Source organism: Cydia splendana, chromosome 11 (assembly GCF_910591565.1).
Source record: "Cydia splendana chromosome 11, ilCydSple1.2, whole genome shotgun sequence".
In the NCBI taxonomy this organism is placed as follows: Eukaryota; Metazoa; Arthropoda; class Insecta; order Lepidoptera; family Tortricidae; genus Cydia; species Cydia splendana.
The window spans coordinates 2,084,157-2,110,098 of NC_085970.1; the positions used below are offsets into that span (position 1 = coordinate 2,084,157).

Here is a 25,942-nt window from a genome sequence, read left to right on the forward strand (position 1 = left end):
GTAAATAACATGGCGACATGGGATTCTTCAAGAAGCGGGTATTTAGGGTTCTCAAGGGTCGGCAACGCTTAAGTGGCTCCTGTGATGTTGCTTATGTCCATGGGCGACGATGACCGCTTCCCATCAGGCGGCTCGTCTGCTCGCTTGCTGATTATTACATAAAAAAAAACAAAAAAAAAAACAAAAAAAAAAACAAAAGGTGCACTCACGGCACCCATCTACTACGGACCTCAAATAAAAATAAGAAATGACCTCCAGTTCACATCAGATTACCGTAGAATTGTTTACGGGGTCCTAAGTTACAAGCGAACAGCGATTGTGGCATATTCGACTCGTGTGGTGCTCGAGTCATACGATTTACTTTTTTCTCATTAAACTCAAGGTCACGTCGAACTTTTTGTCGAATGAAAATACACGCATACAGTAATGGTAATTTATTTTGAATGATTCACGGGGATGCAAAGGGTAATCACGGTTCATATCCCGGTCGATATAAGTCTGGTAATTTATTTATTTATTTTTATGGTAATTTCTAAACAAAGTCACTAGTGTTCATCACTTTTGTATAAAAAGAGGCTATTACCTGAAACTTACTTCTTAGCTGATATTTTCTCTTAATATTCACCCAGGAATGATCCTATTACATTAGTACAAGTGAGGAAATCCCATACAAACTTATTATACTTACTTGAAAAAAAACCTAATAACTTCCCAAATACCTGTTCCATAAATTTAATACGGTTAATACGCAGTCTAACCATAAACTTCTAAGACCGCTAGTTTCCCATAACTTAACCCTAACGTGTTTAAATCCGCTAAACCTCTTTGTGAAATTTACTTCTCTCGCCACAAAATAGCGTATCTATATTTCATACTATATTATTATAATAATCATGAAAAACATTGTGGTCATAAAAAAGATGACACTGGCACCTTTACAGAGAATCTGGCAAGTGCCATTTGGAAAAGTGATATTTTATCACTTGAGTGCAAAGTAGAGCATTTCAGGACAGTTACCTTGATGAGGCTACTTTAATATAAAATGATCTAACAAAGACGAGCGGTTTAAGCGAAATAGGTTTAAAAAGTAAGGTATAATGGAGCATGCAATTTTTTACTTTATTTCATGAAAACTGCTTAAAGTAAGATTCTTTATTCTTTTATGGAACTTGATTGACTACAGAGGGGAAAAATAGCATAAAAGGCTTGTTTTGCCTTATTTATTATAATTATATGTTTAAGTACGCCAAGCATGTTTCATATATGCTATAATATTATAAGACTGAGTTATATATGTATTACAAATTGTTATTTTTGGATAACTTGTGTGTCTTATTTCTAATTAACATCTTTAAAAACCTTTATATGTGCCTTATAAAAAACTGTTCTTAAGGGGCCCACAGATTACCAGTTCGCCGGACGATATCGGCCTGGCAGTTAGAAGCAAAATTTGACAGCTACGAACAACTGACAGGCTGATATCGTCCGGTGAACTGGTAATCTGTGGGCCCCTTAAGCTGGCAAATGGTGTATTAATTATTGATTACTGCCCTTGTTCAAAACTGTGCAGTTGAGCTCCGGAACCATAGTGGGAAGTTAATCATGTGAGACGTAGCCCGATCAATGAGAACAAAAACGAACCCATTTAAACCTAATTTTGACATCAAATTGATGTCCAAATGCTGTAATTTTCAAATGTCTCATTCGCACATGCATCTCACTCGCATACTGATTATTCTATTTAAATTATGACATTTAATTTTAGATTATTTAAAAATATAATTTATGAAGTCAAAAATACAGAAAAATAAATGTCAAGCATTAATAAATGGCTAAGAGCTAAAAATGAATTTAGCAATAAATTTACCAGATTTCCTTACATATTTGGTAACAAAAAAGGAATGTTTCTTAGAAACTTTCTGGGACATTTTGGGAAATGTGTTGGAAGTTGTTCAGCTTCATGTACTTTACCAGCATACCAATTTTTATAGAAATCTAAGATGTGATCGAAATGTACAAACTTTTTGAGAAATGCTCAAGTATTATTGTACCGTTTGTGCCCAAATAAATATTAAAACATTAAAACATTAAAGGTGTACTTTCGAATTGGCCCTATTATTGCGTAGACATGAAGCTTGTCTCTTATCGGCTTTTGACGATTCCGCGTCGATATAATAAGAGGAGATAGTGAGGAGACCCTTAGACTTTCTAACTTACTTCTTAAGGGGCCCACTGATTAACAGTCCGCCGGACAGTATCGGCCTGTCAGTTGTTCGGAACTGTCAAAATTTTGTTCTAACTGACAGGCCGATACCGACCGGCGGACTGTTAATCAGTGGGCCCCATTAGATTAGGCGATTGCAAATGAAATTTTTATTACAATTAATTATCCTTAGATTTTGTTAGAATAAGTATTATTAGGTAGAATAGATATTATAACGTTATTTACACGCAGTAGTCACTCTTCATTGATCGGGCTAACTATTCCATTACAAATTGCAACATTGTTCAAATGCGATGAAAGATTATACTAGACATCTCTTCTTACCCGACTGCGGCGCAAAAAATTGCATGTTTTAGTGCAAGTCTAGATTTCTTGATTACCTGATGGACTGAATGGCTCATTAGATTCTAGAAAATGAGGTGTTGAGACAAATGTCTAGGAATTCTACTTTAAGATGGATTGATTAAGAAATGTTAAGTCTGGAGTTTCAACCATGAAATTATTGCGTGTCTATGTGTGTTTAGAACCGTCAGTTGAAAATTATATTCTTAAATTAAAATTAAATATCATTTATTATCAGGCAACTAAGGCCCATAGATACATACCTTACAAACTAACATACATACAATAGTAAAAATCTTACAAGCTAAAAATTATTTCGGAAAAAAAATTTTTCTTCAGCATTACCGTTACAGAGTTAAAATAGATCTGACCGACTACCATTTAATAAAAACTTGTCATCTAGCTTGTACTATTATATACTTATCATTCCTACATGTGCTTAACTAAATGAAAGCGTTGCCCGGACCCACCCCGGGAACTCGATGTTAAAATTCTTCGCGTTACCGGAAAATCCGGTAAATTTCATAGTATGTATCTGATAATTCGCAGTTCTTGTTTTAATCGTAAGTTTCCTCCGAATATTTAAGAAACTATTCAACTGATTTGAATTCTTATACGTGCGTGTGTTACGTATCCTGTTGATGTGTCGATTGACTGAAGTTTTGAAATCAGACATACTTTATTGGAAATCAAATCATGTTCCTAAATAGAGGTCGTTTTCCCTTCCCCTTTAAATGGTGGATACTCAATTTTGTTATGGGTAACATAGATGGGTCAAACACAAAACTGTGTTCACGTCTTTCCTGTAGACATACCGAAAGGTTAATTTTCTTATTTAACCCTTATCCACATGAAAAGGTACTCCTTTTATTTGGATAACTATGATAAAATCATTATCATTACCTACATGTCCACAAGCTGTTAACTATTGTCCACAGGAGAGATAACTGTGCAGTTCTGACGAACACACAAGTTTTCTCTCCTGTGTCAAAACTAACTGGCCACTTTTTGTAACTGGCCGCCCTAAACTAATAATGCTTTTCACCTATAAACAGAATTAATTTTAGCATAAAGTTTCAATAACTGGCCACCTTATACTAAAATGAATTATATTTATAGGTGAATAGAATTATCATTTTGACTCGGTTAAACGAAACCAAATAATCCATTGGTCGTTTCATTACCAGTGGTTACTTTTGTGGCTTAATTAATTGTAATCCTGCACTCTGTCACCGTTTATAATTAACCCGGACAAACAAATGAATTTACCGGGAATTACACACTAATTGTACCGGTAAAACCCAATGTTTGTTATTTCAATGTACATACATTTATTTAAGTGTCAGACAATTGCAATAATAATCCAGTAATTTTGTCGAATTTTGCGTGAAATCCGGTTCTGATTTTTTGCAGACTTATTTATGATGTTTGACATAAGTGCTTGTTGCTAGGCCTATATCTCAACCAGTAGCGGACTTAAAATTATGGTTGCGTTTTATCATTTACTACCTATCGCCGTCTATAAAATTTCGTCAGATGTGCATGCTTGTTAGAACGAGTTAGGGCAATTAGTGATAAAAGATAAAACAAAATAACGTGGTAATAATTATGCTTTCCTGAGTTAATTTAGCACGGATATTTTATCAAAAATGGCGTCAAAAGTAACAAAATTCCAACAGATAAGATCCCTAATCCTGGTATTTTGGGTGCCTCATTAACGTTATTGTAAGCATCTACCTGGACATTGTTTAAATACGCACTCAATAATTAGGTACATTGTAATAATTCCTTACAGTTTCCTGTGAGTCAACAGTCAAGGATAGATAGTCAGTGCTTGGTAGTTCGTTCAGTCTGACAGACGCATTAGGACTAACTTTTAAATTTGGAATTCATTTTCCTTTCGGCCAGTTCTATATTTTAAGTGCCAGATACCTAGTGGTAGTCAGTGAGGCGCGTTCGAAATTCAAATTTAAAATTTCTTTCCTGCCAGTGTTATATTTTTAAAGTGCCAGTTCGAATACATTTATTTTCAGCCAGTCTTTTTGTTCTATTCGGCCAGTCCGTTTTACACCTAACTTTTTCAGTGGCTATTAGGAGTGTTTTAGACTGTGTTTTGTGATGATGTTAAGATAAGTGAAGTGACAAGTGAGTGATGAGTCGAACATGGAAACAGCGGTTCTGTTGGGTCAGAGAAGGGAAGATCCACAAACTATGGGTTTGTGTTTTTTTTTGTTTATTATTTGTGCCTATTACGTGGACTGAAAAAAACATATTTTTTATTGTGTTTAGTTAGGCCCTTTAGGCACTTAAGGCTAAAAGTATTAGTAGTGTAAGTTTATTGTTAGTGACACTGACGGTTCACATAAAAACAATAACCATATACATAACTTAAAAATAACTAAACCCCATATTATGTTTTGTCATAAAACTTAGAAGTTTTACTAATTTAGTAAGAAATTTTACTAGGTATAGTGGAGAACGACTAGTCGATGGCAAGGAAAAGTATATATATTTTTTTAAATGTATTTGTTTGTATATAAACGTAGTATTCTGCACATAAGAATAAGGTGCAATTAAAGTAGGTATGTACTGATTTATATTTGATGCCGACCGTAAAGTTGAATTTTTTTAAAACGTTATTTCAGTTATATCCTATAATTTGAATATGAAAATTTATATAAGTTATAGGTACCGAATGAAAATGCTCATATAAATAAGGTTATACAATACATTGAATCAAGCTGGGATTACATCCAGTAGAATAGGTACTGTAGAGCAATACGAGGAAATTTGGCGTACTGTTTTTACAGTTTTCTGTTATTTCATATATTTTCCTTATATGCACTTCGTCATACCTACGTTTTTACATACAATTCCTGGAACTCCAATAGGTCTTTACATCAAATTAAATAGAAGCATATTTTCATTTAGCTTACTAGGTACTTTATGAGTAATTCGATTAATGCTTACGTACTAGGTATATACTATAGTGCACTCAATCTTAAGTTTTTTTTCTTTGTACATTGTACTACGCCTGGTGTTATTATTACTACATGCAAAGAGAATTTGAAATAGAGGAATATTGTCAAAGTAAATAATGTAGTCAATTATGTCGTTGGGTGGATGATATTCGGAAAATCGCACGGCACTTTTGGATGAGACTAGCCCAGGACCGGGATAAGTGGCGTACACGAAGAGAGGCCTATGCTCAGCAGTGGGCGACTGAAGGCCAGAATGATGATGATGATGATGTAGTCAGTACATTTACTGCCATCTTTCGACACAAATGATTAACACTTTTAGAACGTCATTTGACTTTAATCCTTATTTTTTCACTGATATGTTTTAAATTTGTTAAATGTCAAAAAGTATTGCGCCATCGCTCGAAAAGATGGCACCATACCTTTAGCCTATCCTCGACTAGATGGTGATACTTATTGACATTTAACAATTAGCGTCGAAAGATGGCAGTAAATTTACTGACTACATAATTCACTTTGACAATATTCCGCTAGTCTAAATTCTCTTTGCTACATGTATTAAAAAGAATTACATACTCTGTTTTGTGTGATTCACTCATAACATAAATTGATATCGTTCAAAGGAAATACTAACTCCAGTTACCAAACGTCATATCTGCCGCAAAAAGCCTATAAACTTAAGCCTTTTATCATTTATACTATATTGCTGAAAGGAAATAAACGGCTCAGAGTAAAAACGTCGTATGTATTAATTGATTGCCTATTAATATGACTTTTATTGTTTAAGTGTAAATATTACGAGTTGTTGATATATTTATCAGTTTCCGCTTGCGTTAATTGTTTCGTTTGTTTATTATGTATTACTAGTTTATCCGTTAGCATGTCCGTTTTCTTGGAAATTATACATGGTAGGTACAGTCAACCAATTTGATTCCTAGGCCACTTGAACGTTGGCGCAACTGTGCGGCTACACCATTTTCCTAAGACGCTAGTGTGTGGTGGCCCTTAAAATGTATGACACATTTATTAACTTAGTTCTCTTTTTTCTCGCCAGGCGGAGCTAGTGGCAGCAGTGCGGCGGCGCGGGCGCGGCGACGGCAGCGACGACGACGAAGACCTAGGGCTCCCGCGGAGCCCGCCCGCCTCCCCGCCCACCGACAAGGCTGACAAGGTAAAATAGACTTTAACTTGTAGCCGATAAGACTCGAAACATTCAGCGGCGGTAACGTATAGGTTACTTACTATCAAACTTTTCACGTGACGTTAACAAACTATTTTATGCGACCGGCCGGTCTATTGTTGTCAGTAGTCAAACAAGTACTAATTAAGTAGGTACCTTTACAAGAATGTAAAGTTAAGAACAAACCAATGAAGGGTACGCCTAGCGACATCTAACTCAGAACTTTCGAGTTACTTGCAAACCGCGCGAACCTATCTCCGTTTGTCTAGGAATCGTTTACCTAAGCTACCCGTAGATGGCGCTACAAGTACCTTGGGAATAGGGTTGTTGACTGTTATAAAATAAATTATTTCACTGCATACATGTAATAAAGCACTAGAAAATTATTGAAAAACATAAACCGTACTTATTTTTGACACAATATCTGTTTAATAAATCGGAATGAACTATAAAGTGTACGTAGCTTTTGACTGTGACGCAATAAGGGTGATATTCCATCTGTCCAATTTGTATTTTGTCTCACATTTTGGTTAATGGAGAGATAGAGACGCAGTTAATGACACTGGACCAAGATATTGGACATATGGAATACCACCTTAAATGTGTGCGTAGTGGCTGCGTAGTGCTCCATAGTTACTTATCGTTTTGACAGTTCGAAAATAAGTTTTTGGCAAAAATTTCATTTTTGGTACAAGCTTTTATCGCTGACTGTACCTTTCTTACGACAGACAACTAATACTCATCGAAACAATTCTAAAAAACCCTAACACAATTAGGTTGCGTTGTTTCATCACAGAGTTCCTATGGCCACCTCCTGTCTCCATCATCAGATCAGCTCGATGGTACCATAATATTGCATTGTCATCCGATTTATACATGCATGCAAAATTTCAGCTCAATCGGAAACCGGGAAGTGGATCAAATTTAACTTGCAATATTTGATTACAGACCGACAACGGGACAGGTGAAAGTAAATAAAAGCTTGTAAAAAAGAAGCTTATTTGACTCGTCAGTCAAGTACCCTATTGAACCTTGTCCATATTAATATTTCTTATTACGCATTATAATAATATAAATAGTAATTTGCATAGATAAAGGGATAATAAATAGGACGTGATAAGTACCATATCATAATCCGTTATTAAATGTATTTTCGAGTGCATGCTGATAAGGCGACGTCAATTAGGTACATATGTAGTAGGCTTGCATGATATGAAAATGATAAATATTTAAAAAATATATGTGTTTAAATAGTAATAAGGGCTTTATAAATTCTTTATAAAAGTAAAAATAATTTATTCTAAGTAGTAGGATCTCTTTTGAATGGTTATCTCCAGTAAAATTGGCAAGAAATTCATTACAGATGTAGATGTAGTACATAATTGTTTTCCATCGTATTTTCTCGGAAACGTTCGTATTTGTCATTTGCTACTTCAGTCAACCTCAGTACTTTTTGTACTGAGACTGACTGAAATAGCAAGAAGCGCTGGTGGCCTAGCGGTAAGAGCGTGCGACTTTCAATCCGGAGGTCGCGGGTTCAAACACCGGCTCGTACCAATGAGTTTTTCGGAACTTATGTACGAAATATCATTTGATATTTGCCAGTCGCTTTTCGGTGAAGGAAAACATCGTGAGGAAACCGGACTAATCCCAATAAGGCCTAGTTTCCCCTCTGGGTTGGAAGGTCAGATGGCAGTCGCTTTCGTAAAAACTAGTGCCTACGTCAAATCATGGGATTAGTTGTCAAGCGGACCCCAGGCTCCCATGAGCCGTGGCAAAATGCCGGGATAACGCCAGGAAGAAGAAGAAGAAGACTGACTGAAATAGCAAGACTCGTTCTTACGTGTCCGTGAAAATACGAAGGAAAATAATTATGCACTACATCTGTATTTACATAATCTGACATTATCCTGATTATAATCTATTAAATACTTAATGGGGAACATGGCCGAACTTAATAATATCCTCCTAAGGCCCAGCCATACAACTGAAATGCAAAATCTGCCACAGAAATTTGAACCTACGGTGTTAGAAATAGAGTTGATTTTGCGGTGTTCAAAAACTGAACGAAACAAAGCAAAAGCAACTCTGTTCCAATCGAATATGATTTAAATGTAATTAAACTGAATAAGTACTATATGTAGAACCTTGGGCCTTAGGAGGATATGCGTATGCGCAGGATCACTACCGAATGGGCTAGAAAGCCGTCAAAAATACATGCTTTGATAAACTTAAATCGTATTTTTCGGAATACAAATTTTTACCAGTAACATTTGTGTTTATTCTGTAACTTTTTGTACTTAACTATTTTCACAGTCACAAAAATATATATAACAAGCTATTAGTGTGGTAGTAACTTCTATCGCCTTATTCTATCCAATACTGGCTGTACATATAAGTATAAGTTATCAGCCTCATGTACATAAACATACATATGTGTATAAACATGGGAGAAGACATGAGAAGACAATACTTATTGTAGCGACGACCTCGCTGCACTTTCACCGTTGCATCCGCGCGTTGCATGCACCGCGGCTATATGGTGTACTAGAAGTGCTAATACAATATGGGTTGAATTGAAACATCATCTTCCTCGCGTTATCCCGGCATTTTGCCACGGCTCATGGGAGCCTGGGGTCCGCTTGGCAACTAATCCCGAGAATTGGCGTAGGCACTAGTTTTTACGAAAGCGACTGCCATCTGACCTTTCAACCCAGAGGGTAAACTAGGCCATATTGGGATTAGTCCGGTTTCCTCACGATGTTTTCCTTCACCGAAAAGCGACTAGTAAATATCAAATGATATTTCGTACATAAGTTCCGAAAAACTCATTGGTACGAGCCGGGGTTCGAACCCGCAACCTCCGGATTGAAAGTCGCACGCTCTTACCGGGTTGAATTGAATAAATAATATTTTCCAAATTAATCTCAAAATCCTGTTTGTTGTTAGGATTACCCCAAACATTCGTGTTGCGTGTATGTATTTCCTAAGTGACGCAAACACATAACACAAAACCAAACCAAATCAATTGCTGCTATGAACCTACCTCAGATATTGACTTTTTTTTTGAGGAAATAGGCTCGCCTAGTTGCTCACGTGAAAACTAATATTTTAATACTTTTATTCAAAAAAGCTAATATTAAAATAAATCTGATTGATTTAAGGTGCAATATACTGCCGACGATTAAAAATAAATCACATATACAGCTTAGGTGCAGTAGCGGTATAATATGAGTATGTTAAAAATATCCTGTAGTTTATGAAAATTTCAATGAATTAACAAAACAGTACTTTCACGGTGCTAGCGGCCCGATTTCTTCAAACAAAAACGTCACTTTTGACACTGACACATCTACCTAATGTGAATCGTTTCTAGATCTATTAATTGACGTATCTTAAAGTTCGAATCGGGCAGCTTATTTAAATAGTAGAAGGATAGCTTCGTTCTTATCCAGTATTATAGCATGTAAAATTTTCCTAACTGCGCTCATGTAATAAGGGTCGCTTCCAGTTAGAGATGGGTAGTGAGTAAATACCCACGGGTAAATACCGAGTAAATACTCAGTATTTACTCAATATACCCGTATTTACTCGTTTATACCCAAATTGGTGGGTATAAACTATTTAGAGTGCTGAAAGGGGCATACAATTTTGAAATATACGTGTATTTTGTAAGCCGCTACTGGATTAAGTACTCAAAATTGTAAGAAATGTATTTTTAAGAGACGAGGCACTCCATACATGTAACTAATTGTCACAAAAAAAAAATTCAGAAACCACCAACGTGTTGCACATCATTAAATGGGTCTTTAAAAATAACTGTAATGTTTCTAAGAACATTTTTGGATAAATTGAATATTTTTGGAAAAAAACCGTTTCGAAAGGCCAAAATAATGTTTATCCCTCTATAACTTTAGAACCAAAGTTCAGAAAAAATATGAAAACATATCGGGAGATTAGTCGTATAATAGAGTACAAAAAACAATAATTTGAACATCATCGGTTGAGCCATGTTTGAGTTTTCTTTAAAAAACCCTTAATAAAAGGTCGTAAGTGCCGCGTCAACACGCACTTTTGCGCGACATGCAGTTATCTAGAACATCGATAGAATTTAAGTACCATATTTTTAAAATAATTAACTTCTTATTTAAAATAAAATTGTTAACTATGCATTATCACAATTTGCCTCTCAATAATAATTACCTTTTTATTTCTAAATTAAACGTCCTATATGCTTTTTATTTTATAGATATTGTTAATATACGTTAGTACTCTCCAATAAAAGACAATTTCGTTCTTAAATCTCACTTTTTGAATATTTTATAAGCAATCGTTTTTACCCACCTAAATGAGTAAATACGAGTATTTATCGGGTGCTTTGAGTAAATATCGAGTAAATACTCAGTATTTACTCACCCCTACCCATCTCTACTTCCAGTAAATGTTGCGCTTGGTAATCGATGCAACCGCACTTTGGCATTGCAACCAGCCGACCGTTGTTCAACGGTGCCGTGTGTCTGCCAGTCTGCCACACATATCACATTTATACTAAACTCATGTCCAAGCCTATATATAAACTATGGCTTACATATACAGATGGTCAAGCAAATCTTGTCAGTAGAAAAGATATTTATTAATAGATAATTATTAGAAAAACACAGATAGGAGTTATTTTTAAACACAAGTTTTATTTAATAAATCGGATAGAAATATAAAAACCGGGCAAGTGCGAGTCGGACTCGCGCACGAAGGGTTCCGTACCATAATGAGAAAAAAAAAAAACAAAAAAAAAAGCAAAAAAAAAACGGTCACCCATCCAAATACTGACCACTCCCGACGTTGCTTAACTTTGGTCAAAAATCACGTTTGTTGTATGGGAGCCCCATTTAAATCTTTATTTTATTCTGTTTTTAGTATTTGTTGTTATAGCGGCAACAGAAATACATCATCTGTGAAAATTTCAACTGTCTAGCTATCACGGTTCGTGAGATACAGCCTGGTGACAGACGGACGGACGGACGGACGGACAGCGAAGTCTTAGTAATAGGGTCCCGTTTTACCCTTTGGGTACGGAACCCTAAAAAGTAGGTTGACCGTGATGTTACGGTGTAATGTTTCATATAAATTCCATATTAGCAAATCGTTTTGACAGTTCGAAAAAAGGAACTGATTTGACTAGTAGTCAAATACCTATTGTGCACACAATAAACGGAAAGTGAATTAGGTTCTAGCACTTAACTCTATAACCTAAAGGTCTATTTCTCGTAATATACCAAATGACATATGCCCTTACTCCAACCTATGTCGTGACACGAATGACCCTGTCCACTGCCAGGGCCGCATTAAATATTAACGACATACATATTTTATGAAATGTATGGCTTCTACGACAGACACATACGTTTAGTTATAGTACATATATCCTGTGTTTGTATTGATTGTGTAGCTTGATGACTCATTTGTTCTTAGTAAGAATATATAAATAAATAAATAAATAAATAATATCCTACAATACAATACACTTTATTGCACATCTCACATACTCGTAGTTTACAACAAATGTACAGTGACATAAACAAAGACAATGGAGGTAACAACAGGCGGTCATATCGCTTAAGAGCGATCTCTTCCAGACAACCTTTGGGTATCGGAGACAATAGACTTAGAATATACGGTTAGGTGGCGCAAAGAATAATAAAATATGAAAAGTCGAATTAAATATAACTAAACAACACAAAACATTAATATAGATAAATACGTATAACCATAAACATACATAGACATACATACATACATACATAAAAAGTATATATTAAATAAAGAAACAACATTGTCAATATTTAAAAAAAATACTAATCCTATCTTAATAATCCTATTATTATGTATGATACTAAGTCAGTACATACTGCACGTATACCTATAATATTTTTTTTCATATTTATATCTGGAACTTTACCCTAAATTTTAAAATATGTAGAGTCTGTCTAAGCTAACTATGCACTGATTATAACAAAGTGAGAGTGTCATCACAAACGTCACATTTTCATAGAAGTTTGACATTAATAATGACATTTTCGTACTTTGTCATTGCAAATGGCATGCAGTTAGCTTGCTTCGTCCGATTCTATATAAATAATGTACTTTTTTTCATACTTAAAATAAAATTTTATTTAACAATACCTGTCGTTTCAAATCAGTATGTAGGTATCAGTACCACCCACTCACCTTAAATCTTTTTAAAAGTTTGCAATGAAAAACATAAGAAAGTGTCAACCAAACAGTCAATTTTAAAATAAATCCGAATTCCCAAAATCTTCCGCCTATCCAAGATCGAATCTTAATACATGCAATCTTATTATCCGATAAGCAATAAAATATTTATCTACACTATCACCTCACCATATAAGCACATAAGCACGCTTTATCGCCTACGTCATTCCCTATTAAGGCTTCCATACACTGCCGTTCGTAACTTCGTACCAGCCAGTCTTCGTTCGGCCTTAGCTCCGCTCGCGCGTTAGAAAAAAAAAACACGCGCGCTTTCAAACGGTACAATTTGAAATTCGAACTTGTGATTCTCGCTTAGACATTTTTGTGAATTAAAAAAGTTAAGGACTTTATTGTTGTGCTAGTGATGTGATGGACCATTTCGTGAATATTTTTACGGTTTTTATTTTTATGTTATTTTTTTAGGATAAAGTTTTAAATTTTATGCTCTATAATTATTTTGTCGTATAGGATAAGTAATCTGAAAAATAAATCTTCTAAGGTATATGGTAGTTTCTGCACACAAAAAATATATATGTACATAGCTAGATGTTTCCCAAAAAATAATGACTTAACGTTTACACAAATTTTGAAATTTCGCACTAAAACGTTAAGTTTAGACCTCACACCCTTTTTAAATTTCGAACACCCAGAGCGGTTTCAACATGCGTGTGTGAAATTCACACTTCACAGAACTACGAAAAAAGTGACAAAGAAAGTTATTGCTAATGTTTCCTCGTGTTCATTTGTGAATAGTGTTTGATAACGTCAGTGTTAAGTATTTAATTGGCTGTGAATTGACGATAGTAATTATTAAGTTTTTTAAGTGTATTAATTACTGAGTTTTACATTAGTGCGTTAATTTGATTATGTTTGGACGTCATCTCATATTTAGCTGTGGTTACTTATTAGATTTGTCAGTTCATTCGTTAATTAGCATAAGAATGCATTTTCTCAATGGATATCATAGTCAATTTTTGACTGTTTTTCACACCAGGCAAAGGGCGAAAATGATAGAGTGTATTTAAATAGGATTCTACAAAGATTCCTTGTGAAATATAACGATGGTTTTGTATTATATATATACCATCATAGAGTGAAATTAATTATTTTCTTGAAAAGGATAATGATTTTGGATTTTACTTGGAAATAACAGCGACAGAATTTTCTTTACAAATTTTAGGATTTTGACACATTACTTGCGCTTGAAAAAACGAGAATCCTCTTAAAGTTTATAAAAGAGGTAAAAACCGAGTAAAGCTATCTAGGTAGCTTTACTCGGTTTTTACCTTTTCAGATGATCAGATGATTTTCTACAACAATACCCGTTTTTTCACTAAAACTTGTTTTGCAACAACTTATTATCTAACAGATCTGTAATGATTCTGAACTACGACACACGAACCCACAAGTTTCAAATACCAGACAAAATATAAATAAAACTTCCTTCTCACTTTCTTCCCTCACGTTACCGCTAAACGAAGACATCACGACTTTTCTAAACAGTTACCGTAATTCTAGCGGTTGGAAAATCGCAAAAACGTGAGACCCGCACCGATTTATAGAAAACATCGATAATTGAATAATTCCAGAGACAATTGTTTACATCACTGCTTTTACTATTGATTTACTGTTCTTTTGACCTGACATGTCTACATTTTATCGATTGTGTGGGGAACTAATAGATTGTTTTCTAATTGGATATCTCTGTAGGTACTTTCATTTCAAAATATACTTTATTTCCTATCCCTACAGAATACAGATGTAACATAGTCTTATAGTTGGTCAAACCAAATTTGTCAGTAAATAAGAACAAAAAAACTATAGGTACTTATCCTTTTCTTTTGGGTGCTAGTACTAGTGTAAGACAAAGATAGTATGATTCTCTCTGTCTATGTTTGAAATGAGAAAGTCCTTTGACAAACTATAGATTCATATTTTTTTCTCAGGTGCTAAAGGCATTTAGTACAATGTATTTGCATATCTTAGTTGTTTTTTTTTTATAATGATAATGTATCTTACTTACATTAGCCACAGATTAGACGATGGCAGGTAGAATCTATTCTATAGGTCTATTCATGGTGATTTGGTTATGTCTGACCACAGTATAAAAGTTGTTCAAGATGACCTTATTGTTATTTACCCCTCAGAGTATAATCAGACATACAAAATCACTCTGTATATCCTTGAATTCAAACGGTGCTTGCTTATATCATTGGTTAACAAATTCTCCTACTAGGATACACCCGTTATGTTAATGTGGTCTAATATGGGCATGGTAGAAACTAACAATGACCGGAATCCTTTACCGTAGAAAGTAGAAGTCCCCTATAGGATTGGATAACACGACTGATTAGGGATGTGTGAAAGCGATTTTGTTTTTAGGCATCCATACCCGACGGATGCCAGCTGAACACTATGTACTTCACTATTATCGAAACAAACTATATAAAACCTTATAATGCATTTCAAACATATATACATAGCTACTACCGTCTGCCCGTGACTTTGTCTGTGTGGGATGATGCTGAAGATGATGATTGATAAAAACCATCAATGCATGTCCTTTCCCGCGGCCTCAAACTATCTCCGTACCGAATTTCGTCTTAGCGTGAAGAGGTAATAACAGACAGACATAGTACCTTACTATAGCATTTATAATACAATACAATATTCTTTATTCCACACCTCACATACTCATAGTTATAATATTATTAGGGTTTTACTAAAATTCGGTTCAATTAGTAAAACAAATCAAAATTTTTCATTCAAGCAACTCTCAAAATACAAGCTTTTGACAAAAACCGATACTTAATCCCAGCTCTCTACAGCCCTATTTATTTTTCTCCCGTTTCAGCGAGCCCTTCAACCGCATTTGATTAGGTCCACTGCCGAAGCCTCACTAGTGTCAAATTGGTTTATATTGTAATCTCCTTACACCGGTACATATAAACATTCATCGTGGGAGCAGAGGCGGAAACGTGCGAAATACTTAATAAGATTAATATACGTGCGTCATTGCATGGCCCTTTTTCTTTTTTCTAGCCAATGTTTATGTACTGTCATTGATGTCATTTGTTTCCGTATTTGTATGTCTGCGTCATCAATGTCATCATACCCCTTTTATATCCCGTTTATAATTATTGTACATACTTTTATGGCGTTATTCATAAACGCGTTACTGGCCTGAATTACCTATGAATCGTTTGTCTTTATCTGTCATTTTGACTTATGTATTTGTAAGAAAGGGATAAAACATAATTTAACTAAATTAGGCCCATAAAGTTATATGAATAAGGTGGCTAATATTTCATCAGTTATCTTAATCTACCCGAGTAATCTACAGACATCTGATTTGATCTGATTTTTGGTAAGTATGTAATAATTAGTAACAAAACGACAGTACACGGGAAAAGTATCGATATAGAACACGATATTTCATGATATTAATTAACATGATATTTCATTAAGCTTAGAATAAATTTAAAAGTGGAAAAATTACTGTCTTGAATGAGACTTGAACTCACGGCCTCTGGTTCGATACTCCAGCGCGCTGCCATCTTCACTTTTAAATTTATTCTAAGCTTAATAGCGTCGTTCGCAGACGTTTCTGCTTGTTAAAAAATTAAAATGATATTTCATGATAAGAACTCCCTACCTGTCATTTAATTTTGCCCCCAAAATCCTCTTTGTCTTAGAATCTAGTTTTAATATTATTTCTTGGAATATAATATACATATTGAAAAACATTGATATCAAAACAGTTAATTTATTTTCGAAAGCTTGTGGAGGGTTAAACATAAATATTCAGTGTACGTATAGGTACGATGCTTAGAATATCCTTATTTTTCAAATTCCTCAAAATTTTTAAATTATTAATTCAAATACATCCAATAGAGATGTTCCAAATAGTAGGTCCCGGGTACCTACCAAGTTCCGTTGCCGGTGGATTTCTTTGTTTCAAAGTAGCATCCTTGAGCTCCTAAATCAATAGGCTACCGGATTCAGCAAGGCCTACACCAGCGGTCGGCAACCTTTTAGCAGCCAAGGGCCAAATAGTAGTTAGTTAGTTACCGAAGTTGACACGGGCCGCACTTTGTTAATATTTATAACTTTATCAGATATTGTCGTTTGTTAATATTACATACAAATTAGCCAGGGAGGCTCGCGAGCCGCAACTGAGAGGTTCGCGGGCCGCTGGTTGCCGACCGCTGGCCTACACCATAAACACTTAAATATTTCGAAACGAGAATAATTACCTTAATGCCTATTGTACGTATATTGATAGTATCGTGCTAAAAATCGTGTGTTGCACAACCACAATGCCACGAAACGTTTACAAGTTTAAATCGTTCACGTGATCACACACGCGTATAACTAATTATTGTACTCCATCTAGGTCGTGTTATCCGCTAAAATAATATTGTATATTTAATTTTGCAGTACGTTGAACTTCATTTAAATTTTCATTATACTTTTTACGATCCATAAAATCATGTTACTGCGCGAAATCGATAGTTTTACTTATTAAATCGTGATGCTAGCGATACCAGCTTTTGCTAACCACAAAATACCTATAATGATAGGAATTCGGTGCCGTAAAAATATTTGATTTGATTGACTGGTTCCGTAATTATCGAGAAATCACTCTATTAGTTTTTCATTATAAAGGTAATCTCCTTTAGAAAGTGATTACAAGGTTAAAATACCTGTTTGATGTCTTCACCCTGAATCTATTAGATAAGGCTATAAAAACTCAGGGTTATTTCTTTTTACAACAAAAACTGCACCCAAATCTTTAGAAACCACTCGTTAAAGCTGTCATACCTCATTAAGATCCGATTTACCGAAGGTTAACGGCACTGTGACAATTTAATCGACGACTACGCGTACATTTATCGCGCCTACGCGATAAGTGACAATTTAAAAACCGATTGACACAGATAGTTGCGAAACCGGTGAGTGATAATGGTAGGTACAACACTAGTCGGAAGCTCGTCCGGCGCTGCGCAAGTTAAAAATGGCAGCCGAAACGCAGACTGATGAGGGCTGCACTGTTTTTTTGAAATTGCTAAAGTCTGCCTTTATTATAAATGTACATAAGGAGAATAGCTGTATTCTTGTTTGTAGAACTTACATATCTCGTGAGTCGTGAAAATAGGACCGAATTGACACTTAATACACGCTAAACAAAACTTATAAATTTGCAGGTTTAAAAGCCTCAAAAGGAATTCTGTTTATCAAAAAAATATAACTATTCCTACAAAGTAACACTATTAATGTGTTATGTTTTCTAGAAAATTTATACAATTTTGTAGCAATTTAATCCTCAAAAAACTGAGCACTGAAAGGTTTACACGCGTTTCCTAAGCGCAGCTTACCTAAAAAACTTCGCTTCGCTGGCCAGTACTGTGGAATTAGGCGTTTTTCAAACGATTGCATATCTGCCTAATGCTTGTAGATTACAGAACTGTTGGTAATCCTTTGTTTTACCTATATTTACGCCTCAGTTAGCGTTTATTTTGCGTTAAGCAAACAATGTAGTTTTTTATAGATCAACTAGCTTTTGCCCGCGGCTTCGCACGCGCAGGAGAGTTTTTTTAATAATCTATGTACTTTAATGGTTTTAGGTATTTTGAATGTAAACAAACCGTTTAAGATGGTAATTATTTTAAAAACGATGTTTGTGTACTGTTCAATTATTAGAAGGTATTTGTAATCTTATAATTTTGTAGCTCAAAAAATTTACTTTAAGGGATTGAATTCTCAAAAGTCTGGATCACGTGTGGCTGTAAATCTACGTGTATGTTACAACCGTCTATGTTATCTTCGTAATTAGCATTCCCCACCAGGGGCCATGGTTCACGTCGGCTACGTTATATTTTAATTTTGATCCCATTTTTGTAATTTTTGTAATTAGCGTCCCACAAAACCATGGAAATGATACCCATATTAATATTTTGAAATTTCAACCCCACTGCACCCCCACCAGGGGGATGATTGTTCACTTCGGCTACGTTAATTTTAATTTTGATGCCATTTTTGTTATTAGCGGCTCAAAATACTATGAAAACGATACCCATATTGATATTTTGAGATATCAACCCTATTGGAGACTTTTCCCCCTCTTAGGGGTTCAATTTTCAAAAAACCTGAAACACGTGTTTACTCATTTATCTTTAGGAATACTCCTGTGAAATTTGGAATAAAATAGTCTAACTTATCTTGTTTCCCCATACAAATTTTGGACCCCCATTTCACTCCTTTAGGGGATGAATATTGAAAAATCCTTTCTTAGTGGACACCTAGACCTTATAAGGAATCTAGTTGCCAAATTTGGACTTTCTAGTCCCAGCGGTTTGGGCTGTGCGTTGATTTAAGTCAGTCAGTCAGTCAGTCAGTCAGTCAGGTCTTTCACGTTTATATATTTAGATTATTATATATTTAAGAGAAGGTATTTGTAATCTTATAATTTTGTAGCTCAAAAAATTTACTTTAAGGGATTGCATTCTCAAAAGTCTGGATCACGTGTGGCTGTAAATCAGCGTGTATGTTACAACCGTCTACGCTATCTTCGTAATTAGCATTCCCCACCAGGGGCCATAGTTCACGTCGGCTACGTTATATTTTAATTATGATCCCATTTTTGTAATTTTTGTAATTAGCGTCCCACAAAACCATGGAAATGATACCCATATTTATATTTTGAAATTTCAACCCCATTGCACCCCCACCAGGGGATGATTGTTCACTTCGGCTACGTTAATTTTAATTTTGATGCCATTTTTGTTATTAGCGTCTCAAAATACAATGAAAACGATACCTATATTGATATTTTGAGATATCAACCCTATTGGGGACTTTTTCCCCTCATAGGGGTTCAATTTTCAAAAAACCAGAAACACGTGTTTACTCATTTATCTTTAGGAATACTCCTGTGAAATTTGGAATAAAATAGTTTAACTAATCCCACAAAACCATGGAAATGATACCCATATTGATATTTTGAAATTTCAACCCCATTGCACCCCCACCAGGGGATGATTGTTCACTTCGGCTACGTTAATTTTAATTTTGATGCCATTTTTGTTATTAGCGTCTCAAAATACTTTGAAAACGATACCCATATTGATATTTTGAGATATCAACCCTATTGGGGACTTTTCCCCCTCTTAGGGGTTCAATTTTCAAAAAACCTGAAACACGTGTTTACTTATTTATCTTTAGGAATACTCCTGTGAAATTTGGAATAAAATAGTCTAACTAATCTTGTTTCCCCATACAAACTTTAGACCCCCATTTCACTCCTTTAGGGGATGAATTTTGAAAAATCCTTTCTTAGTGCACCCCTAGACCTTATAAGGAATCTAGTTGCCAAATTTGGACTTTCTAGTCCCAGCGGTTTGGGCTGTGCGTTGATTTAAGTCAGTCAGTCAGTCAGTCAGGTCTTTCACGTTTATATATTTAGATTTGCATTACGAGACGGATTGATTTGAATCTGTGAGTTGCATACGATAAGATCTACTAATGTAATTTTCTGTAACAAATTGTGTGCATATTTTTTTATATTTGTAATATAATCATTTCCGATTGCGCCGAGAATCAAACTCGAGACCTTTTCGGTACAGTCGTCGCTGTAACGACAGGGCGACAGAGGTTCGTTTGACCCAGATGAACTTATCTATTTTATAATATTTATTTATTTAAGTTTCAGATAGATGGTAGATACAATAAAAAGAAAAATAAACTAACTTATCTATAAAATAAAACTAAATTAAAACTAATACCTACTAAATAAAAATTAAAATACGTCTAAGAAATTGGGCCCCTTTGGCATGGTGCCGAGGACGCTGACGTTTTGTAATTATAATAATTATAATGTCTTTTCCATATACAATTATTATTATAATTTTCTGTGACTCTCGCCTTAGAGGAAGATAATTTTTATTTAATTTAATAAAGTAGTTTGTTAAATAGCATGTAACTACGGCTCTGTTTAGTAGGTACAAAATTAATTACATCACACAATCTTAAGATTAAAAACAGTATGTAAATTAACTTATTTATGAAAAAAAATCGCCGATATTAAAACACCTTTCCTAATACAATATTTTATTTAGTTATGAAAATAGTTGGAAAATCTTCGTGAACCGACCATTTTAAGTTGGCATTTAACCACATACTAGTTAGTACAGACGAAAGGTCACGGGAAAATGGAGAATGTGTCGACTCCCGCGCGCGCTTTCTATACTTTCCACGGTTCAATTGTTTAACAGTTTGCTGTAAAGATAACTTTAACGATAGAACGGCTAAAAAACCAATGTATGTAAAGTTTTCTAAACTATAATTAATTATAATTATCATTAAAAATAATAGGTAGGTACATAATTATTTATAACGAAACACAAACATTGTTAAATTGGTTTTTCAGATACCTACTTATACTTAGAAACTAAAAAACTACCTGGTGAAATAAATATTATTTAAAAGTTTATTGATTTATAATCCAAAAAATGTTCAAAACACCGAAAAAAAAAACAGAACTAATTCAAATGATTGCGCTTTTGGAAGTCGACGTAGACGTACAGATTCAGTGCATAATTATTTTCCTGCGTATTTTCACGGAAACGTACGAACGAGTCTTGCTATTTCAGTCAGTCTCGGTACAAAAAGTACTGAGGTTGATTGAGGTAGCATGACAAATACGAACGTTTCCGGGAAAATACGAAGGAAAACAATTACGCACTACATCTGCAGGTAGAGTATGCCGCAGAGATAACTTACCCCCAAACAAATTTATATGCAGGGGATCAGTTATCTCATGGTCTAATAAAACATGGTCTTCTATTCCCAGAGTGACACAGGCCTACGTCACAATAACATGGCCGCTATATATAGCGCTATCGCATATTATCATATAGCGCTGTCGCATGATGACGTAGGCGTGTGTCAGTTAGGTGACCTAGAAAAGACGGGAATGGAGTACCAGGCGGAGTATATTATTATACCATGCTCATAACTATTGCGCATGTCGAAATGGTTCTTAACATGCATGTATTGATCAAGAAATGCTAATATTTTAGTCAATTAAAAACAAGACTATTGCATTGTCTAAAAGTAGCATTACTAATGTGAAACCTTGAGGCTTAAATGACCAGCACAAATCAATAATATATCCATTAATTGTTAACTACTTAGCAATACCAACCATTCAAACGTGAAAAAAAACCCTACTTTATTAATATACAGGATGATATCGTTATCTCTGACCAAACTCTCGAGGATAAGATTATTCCGGGAATAAAAACCATCCCATGCCCTTCCCCGGGACTCAAACTATCTCCATATTATTATACTTCATTTAGATCGGGTCAGCGGTTAAAGCGTGCAAAACGTTACAGACAGACAGATATCATACAGGGTGGTTTTGCTATCTCTGACCAAACTCTGAGGGGTGAATATGTAGGTCATACTGAACAATTTTTAGTACTAATGCAATGAAAATGAGACTTATAAACTGTTTATTGTACAGAACACAAATTTGGCACAGGATAGGCAGTAATGGCATATGCAAACGCTATATCTACACAGACGAAGTCGCGGACTTAAGCTAGTATACTTGCATATAGGCTTAAAACATCAAAGGCTCACAATCGACTCGTGGGCACTCGATATTATCAACGCAAATCGATTATTTTGTTATCGATCGAACTAAATTGCTTCGGTGCTTAGTGCATGTGCCTGATAGGTCAAATCATGAGTTGTTATTGAATGTTGAACTGCAACTATATATTGTAGGTATAGTCAGAAGAGTGATTGACAAAATGATATCGACATATATCGACTACTTAATACAGATTTTTAATAACGTTATTAAGGAAGAAAACTACCGCGATATTTTGACACTCAAGGTATACCACAGTTTTCGTCTTTGGTTTTATAATTTAGCACGATATTTGGTCAAGGGATTTTTTGTCAATTAGCCGGTTGCTATCACTAATTTTAGTTTGTTGTTTTTGTTTTAGCCTCCAACATTTTAGTGATTAAAACAGGTAAACTAAATATGTGTAAACGCGAGAGTTTAAAGTGTTATAACACCAATATTCTTACATCTTCTAATTAATAATTTTTATTTCAAAGTTTCTTTTCGTTAGAGAACACGATTTCTTCTTTTTTTTTCTTCCGAAACCGACTGCTATCTGAACTTCCAACCAATATGGGAAAACTAGGTCGTATTGAGAATTTTTGGGGTATTTGAACCTAAACCCAAACACTTACATGCTATACAAGTAACCCCACTTCACATGCGAACATATTAATCACACATTATTGATCCGTTATCATACACGAACATGACTCGAGCCGCCGCAATATGCGTGTGCGTCACTAGGTATTAACGACTCTTGAGTTTCATTTTAAGTGATTGTGTGATACTTAAGAGTTTTCCTTTAATTAATGGAAACGTTCTATAATGTTATACAGGTTAAGCTTAGAATATTTAAATTTAAAAGTGGAAAAATTACTGTCTTGGGTGAGACTTGAACTCACGGCCTCTGGATCGATACTCCTCTATTATTCTAAATGCTATTAGCATCGTTCGCAGACGTTTCTGCTTGTTAAAAAATAAAGTTATACAGGTTGCTTTTGTTACCACGGACCAAACTCTGAGGGATGAATATGTAGGTCATACTGAACAACTTTTACTATGGGGCCAGTCCCGAAATCGCGAAAAAAAATTCTGCGGTCTCATACATTTCGGTGAATCAGAGTCAATGTTTTCTATAGCCGCTGATTTTTTGATTGGCCCGATAGTAAAAATTGTTCAGTATGACTTACATTTATATTCACCCCTCAGAGTTTGGTCAATGATAAGTGAACAGAAGCAGCCTGTGTATGTCGTGGCCATATCTTAGAATTGATCATTCGTTGGCAAACTGTTGATATATTTGGCTAGGTACTTTGACTGTCAAGCCACTATCTATCATAATTATGCTGACTGTACCTTACCTACCTATCTCTAGTGGTCAAATTACAGGGCATTACGGAATAGGTAACAGAGCAGGTCAAAAGAAAGTTATCTGCGGTTATGATTTGCAGTCGAGCATGGACCTTTAGCCCTTTCACTGTTTTTCAATTCACGAGTGAGATAAATAAAAATGTGTGCCTACCGCTTTCGTAAAAACTAGTGCCTACGCCAATTCTTGGGATAAGTTGCCAATGCGGATCACAGACTCCTATGAGCCGTGACAAAATGCCGGGACAACGCGAGGAAGATGATGATGAGGGAACAATAAGTTATTTGTTTTATAAAGGGATAAAGTCTTTGTCTAACTCCTCTTGCTAATATTTTAATGTACATGTACAAGGGTTAAACAAAATTTCCTACAGAGTGAAACACACAATTTTTAACTACACCTATGGGACGAAAGTCATCACAAACCAAATCCAAATTAACGATATTTAAATATGTGTCGTTCGAAATCATCACTTAAAAAGTCAATTCTACCATTTAGCATAAAGGAAACAACTTAAATTTGCATCAAATTACTTTGCCACTTTGTGGATAAAATTCAACTTTATCATCGGTTTTTGAAAATGCCAGAATGCGTTTACTAGCTGGTCAAATAAATAAAAAATATTTATTATGTTAGTAATTAATGTTATTATGAACGATTCTAACCTTGATACAATATTGATGAATGGTAGAAAGAAACTGGAAACGACTTACGATAGTTGATAACATTTCAGATGAAAAGACGTGTTATCACTGTTATCAGTCATCTATTTATCACTATCAGTTACGTATTCAGTGCATTCACACTTCTTTCACGTGTTTAAAAAAAGTGTTGTTTTTCGTGAATCCCTACTATTACCTGTCTGTCTGTTATCTCTATACGCTTAATCCGCTGAACCGATTTTGATGAAATTTGGTATGGAGATAGTTCGAGGCTCGGGGAAAGAACAGGATAGGTACCTAGGGGAAGGTCGTTATCTCAAGTCAAAGGTAAAGGTCTAAAGGTGTTCACTATGCCCAGACTTTCCCTACATAGTTTTACGACGATTTATGACGGCTAAAGTCCTTGTTGTTTTAATGGTGTTCATCATCAGAATTATAATCTGTAACTTTAGGTATTTCAATAAAAGTAAACAAAATCTACCCTGAAATGGCTCCTTAAGCTAGTTGAGGGTAGATGAAAACATTACACGATCAAATAATGTGGGTTTAAATCAGGTCGTTCAGTGACTGATCCAGGTGATTTTGTATTTGGTTGGGTAACCTATAAATGTAACTACCCGAAAATACCTAAAGATACAGAGTATAGGTAGAGACTTTATTTTAAACTTTCGCACTGTCATCAGAATCCAAAGAACATTATATCGTGTTTATGTAGAGTCGAGATCATATATTCATATCTTCACCTTAATGTCTTGAATTATGTTGAAAAATTGTATACACATTTTTTAATTTAACTTATACTTTATTCATAAATTATGGCTACTGTCAACCGAATGCATTTATAAAAAAAAATTGCGTTCTCACCGCAAAAATATTCCTCATACGGGCTCTTTGCCTTAGCTTATCAATTTTCGACCCTAAACCATAAACATTAAACTCAAAATCCCACGTTCCATTCCCAAATCAATAAATTGCATGCCATTATGGGACCGGTATGTTGCAACATAACCGCTTAATATCAAAAAGGCGGATGTTGTTCGTAATGTCTAAGCTTATACGACGTTTCGAAATACTTGGTGGTACATGCTTGGACTCAAAAGGGCGTATGTTGCTCGTAGTTTCTATGCTTATACGACGTTTCTAAATATTTTGTGGTACAGATTGACAGGCCCCCTTCTTCCTGCTTTGGTGAATTGATAAAACATATAACTTGGTGATATAGTTTATAGGGAAATGGTGTTGAAACAATGTTGAAAGCGATACGTGTACAG

The 25,942-nt window shown here is 34.9% G+C and overlaps 1 protein-coding gene across 2 annotated transcripts in view; it reads left to right on the forward strand.

Annotated features, from left to right (window-relative positions):
• LOC134794698 (uncharacterized) overlaps positions 1-25,942 on the forward strand; it is a 209,989-nt gene that overhangs the window by 166,173 nt on the left and 17,874 nt on the right. Inside the window, exons 1-2 of one of the 2 annotated variants that reach the window (XM_063766470.1) lie at positions 4,651-4,781; positions 6,602-6,718. In XM_063766470.1, coding sequence (XP_063622540.1) covers positions 4,719-4,781; positions 6,602-6,718 — 180 coding nt within the window. In that variant the 5' untranslated portion in view covers positions 4,651-4,718. Of the gene's footprint in view, positions 1-4,650; positions 4,782-6,601; positions 6,719-25,942 lie in introns of those variants that run through there. The other variant, XM_063766468.1, reaches the window with a different exon arrangement.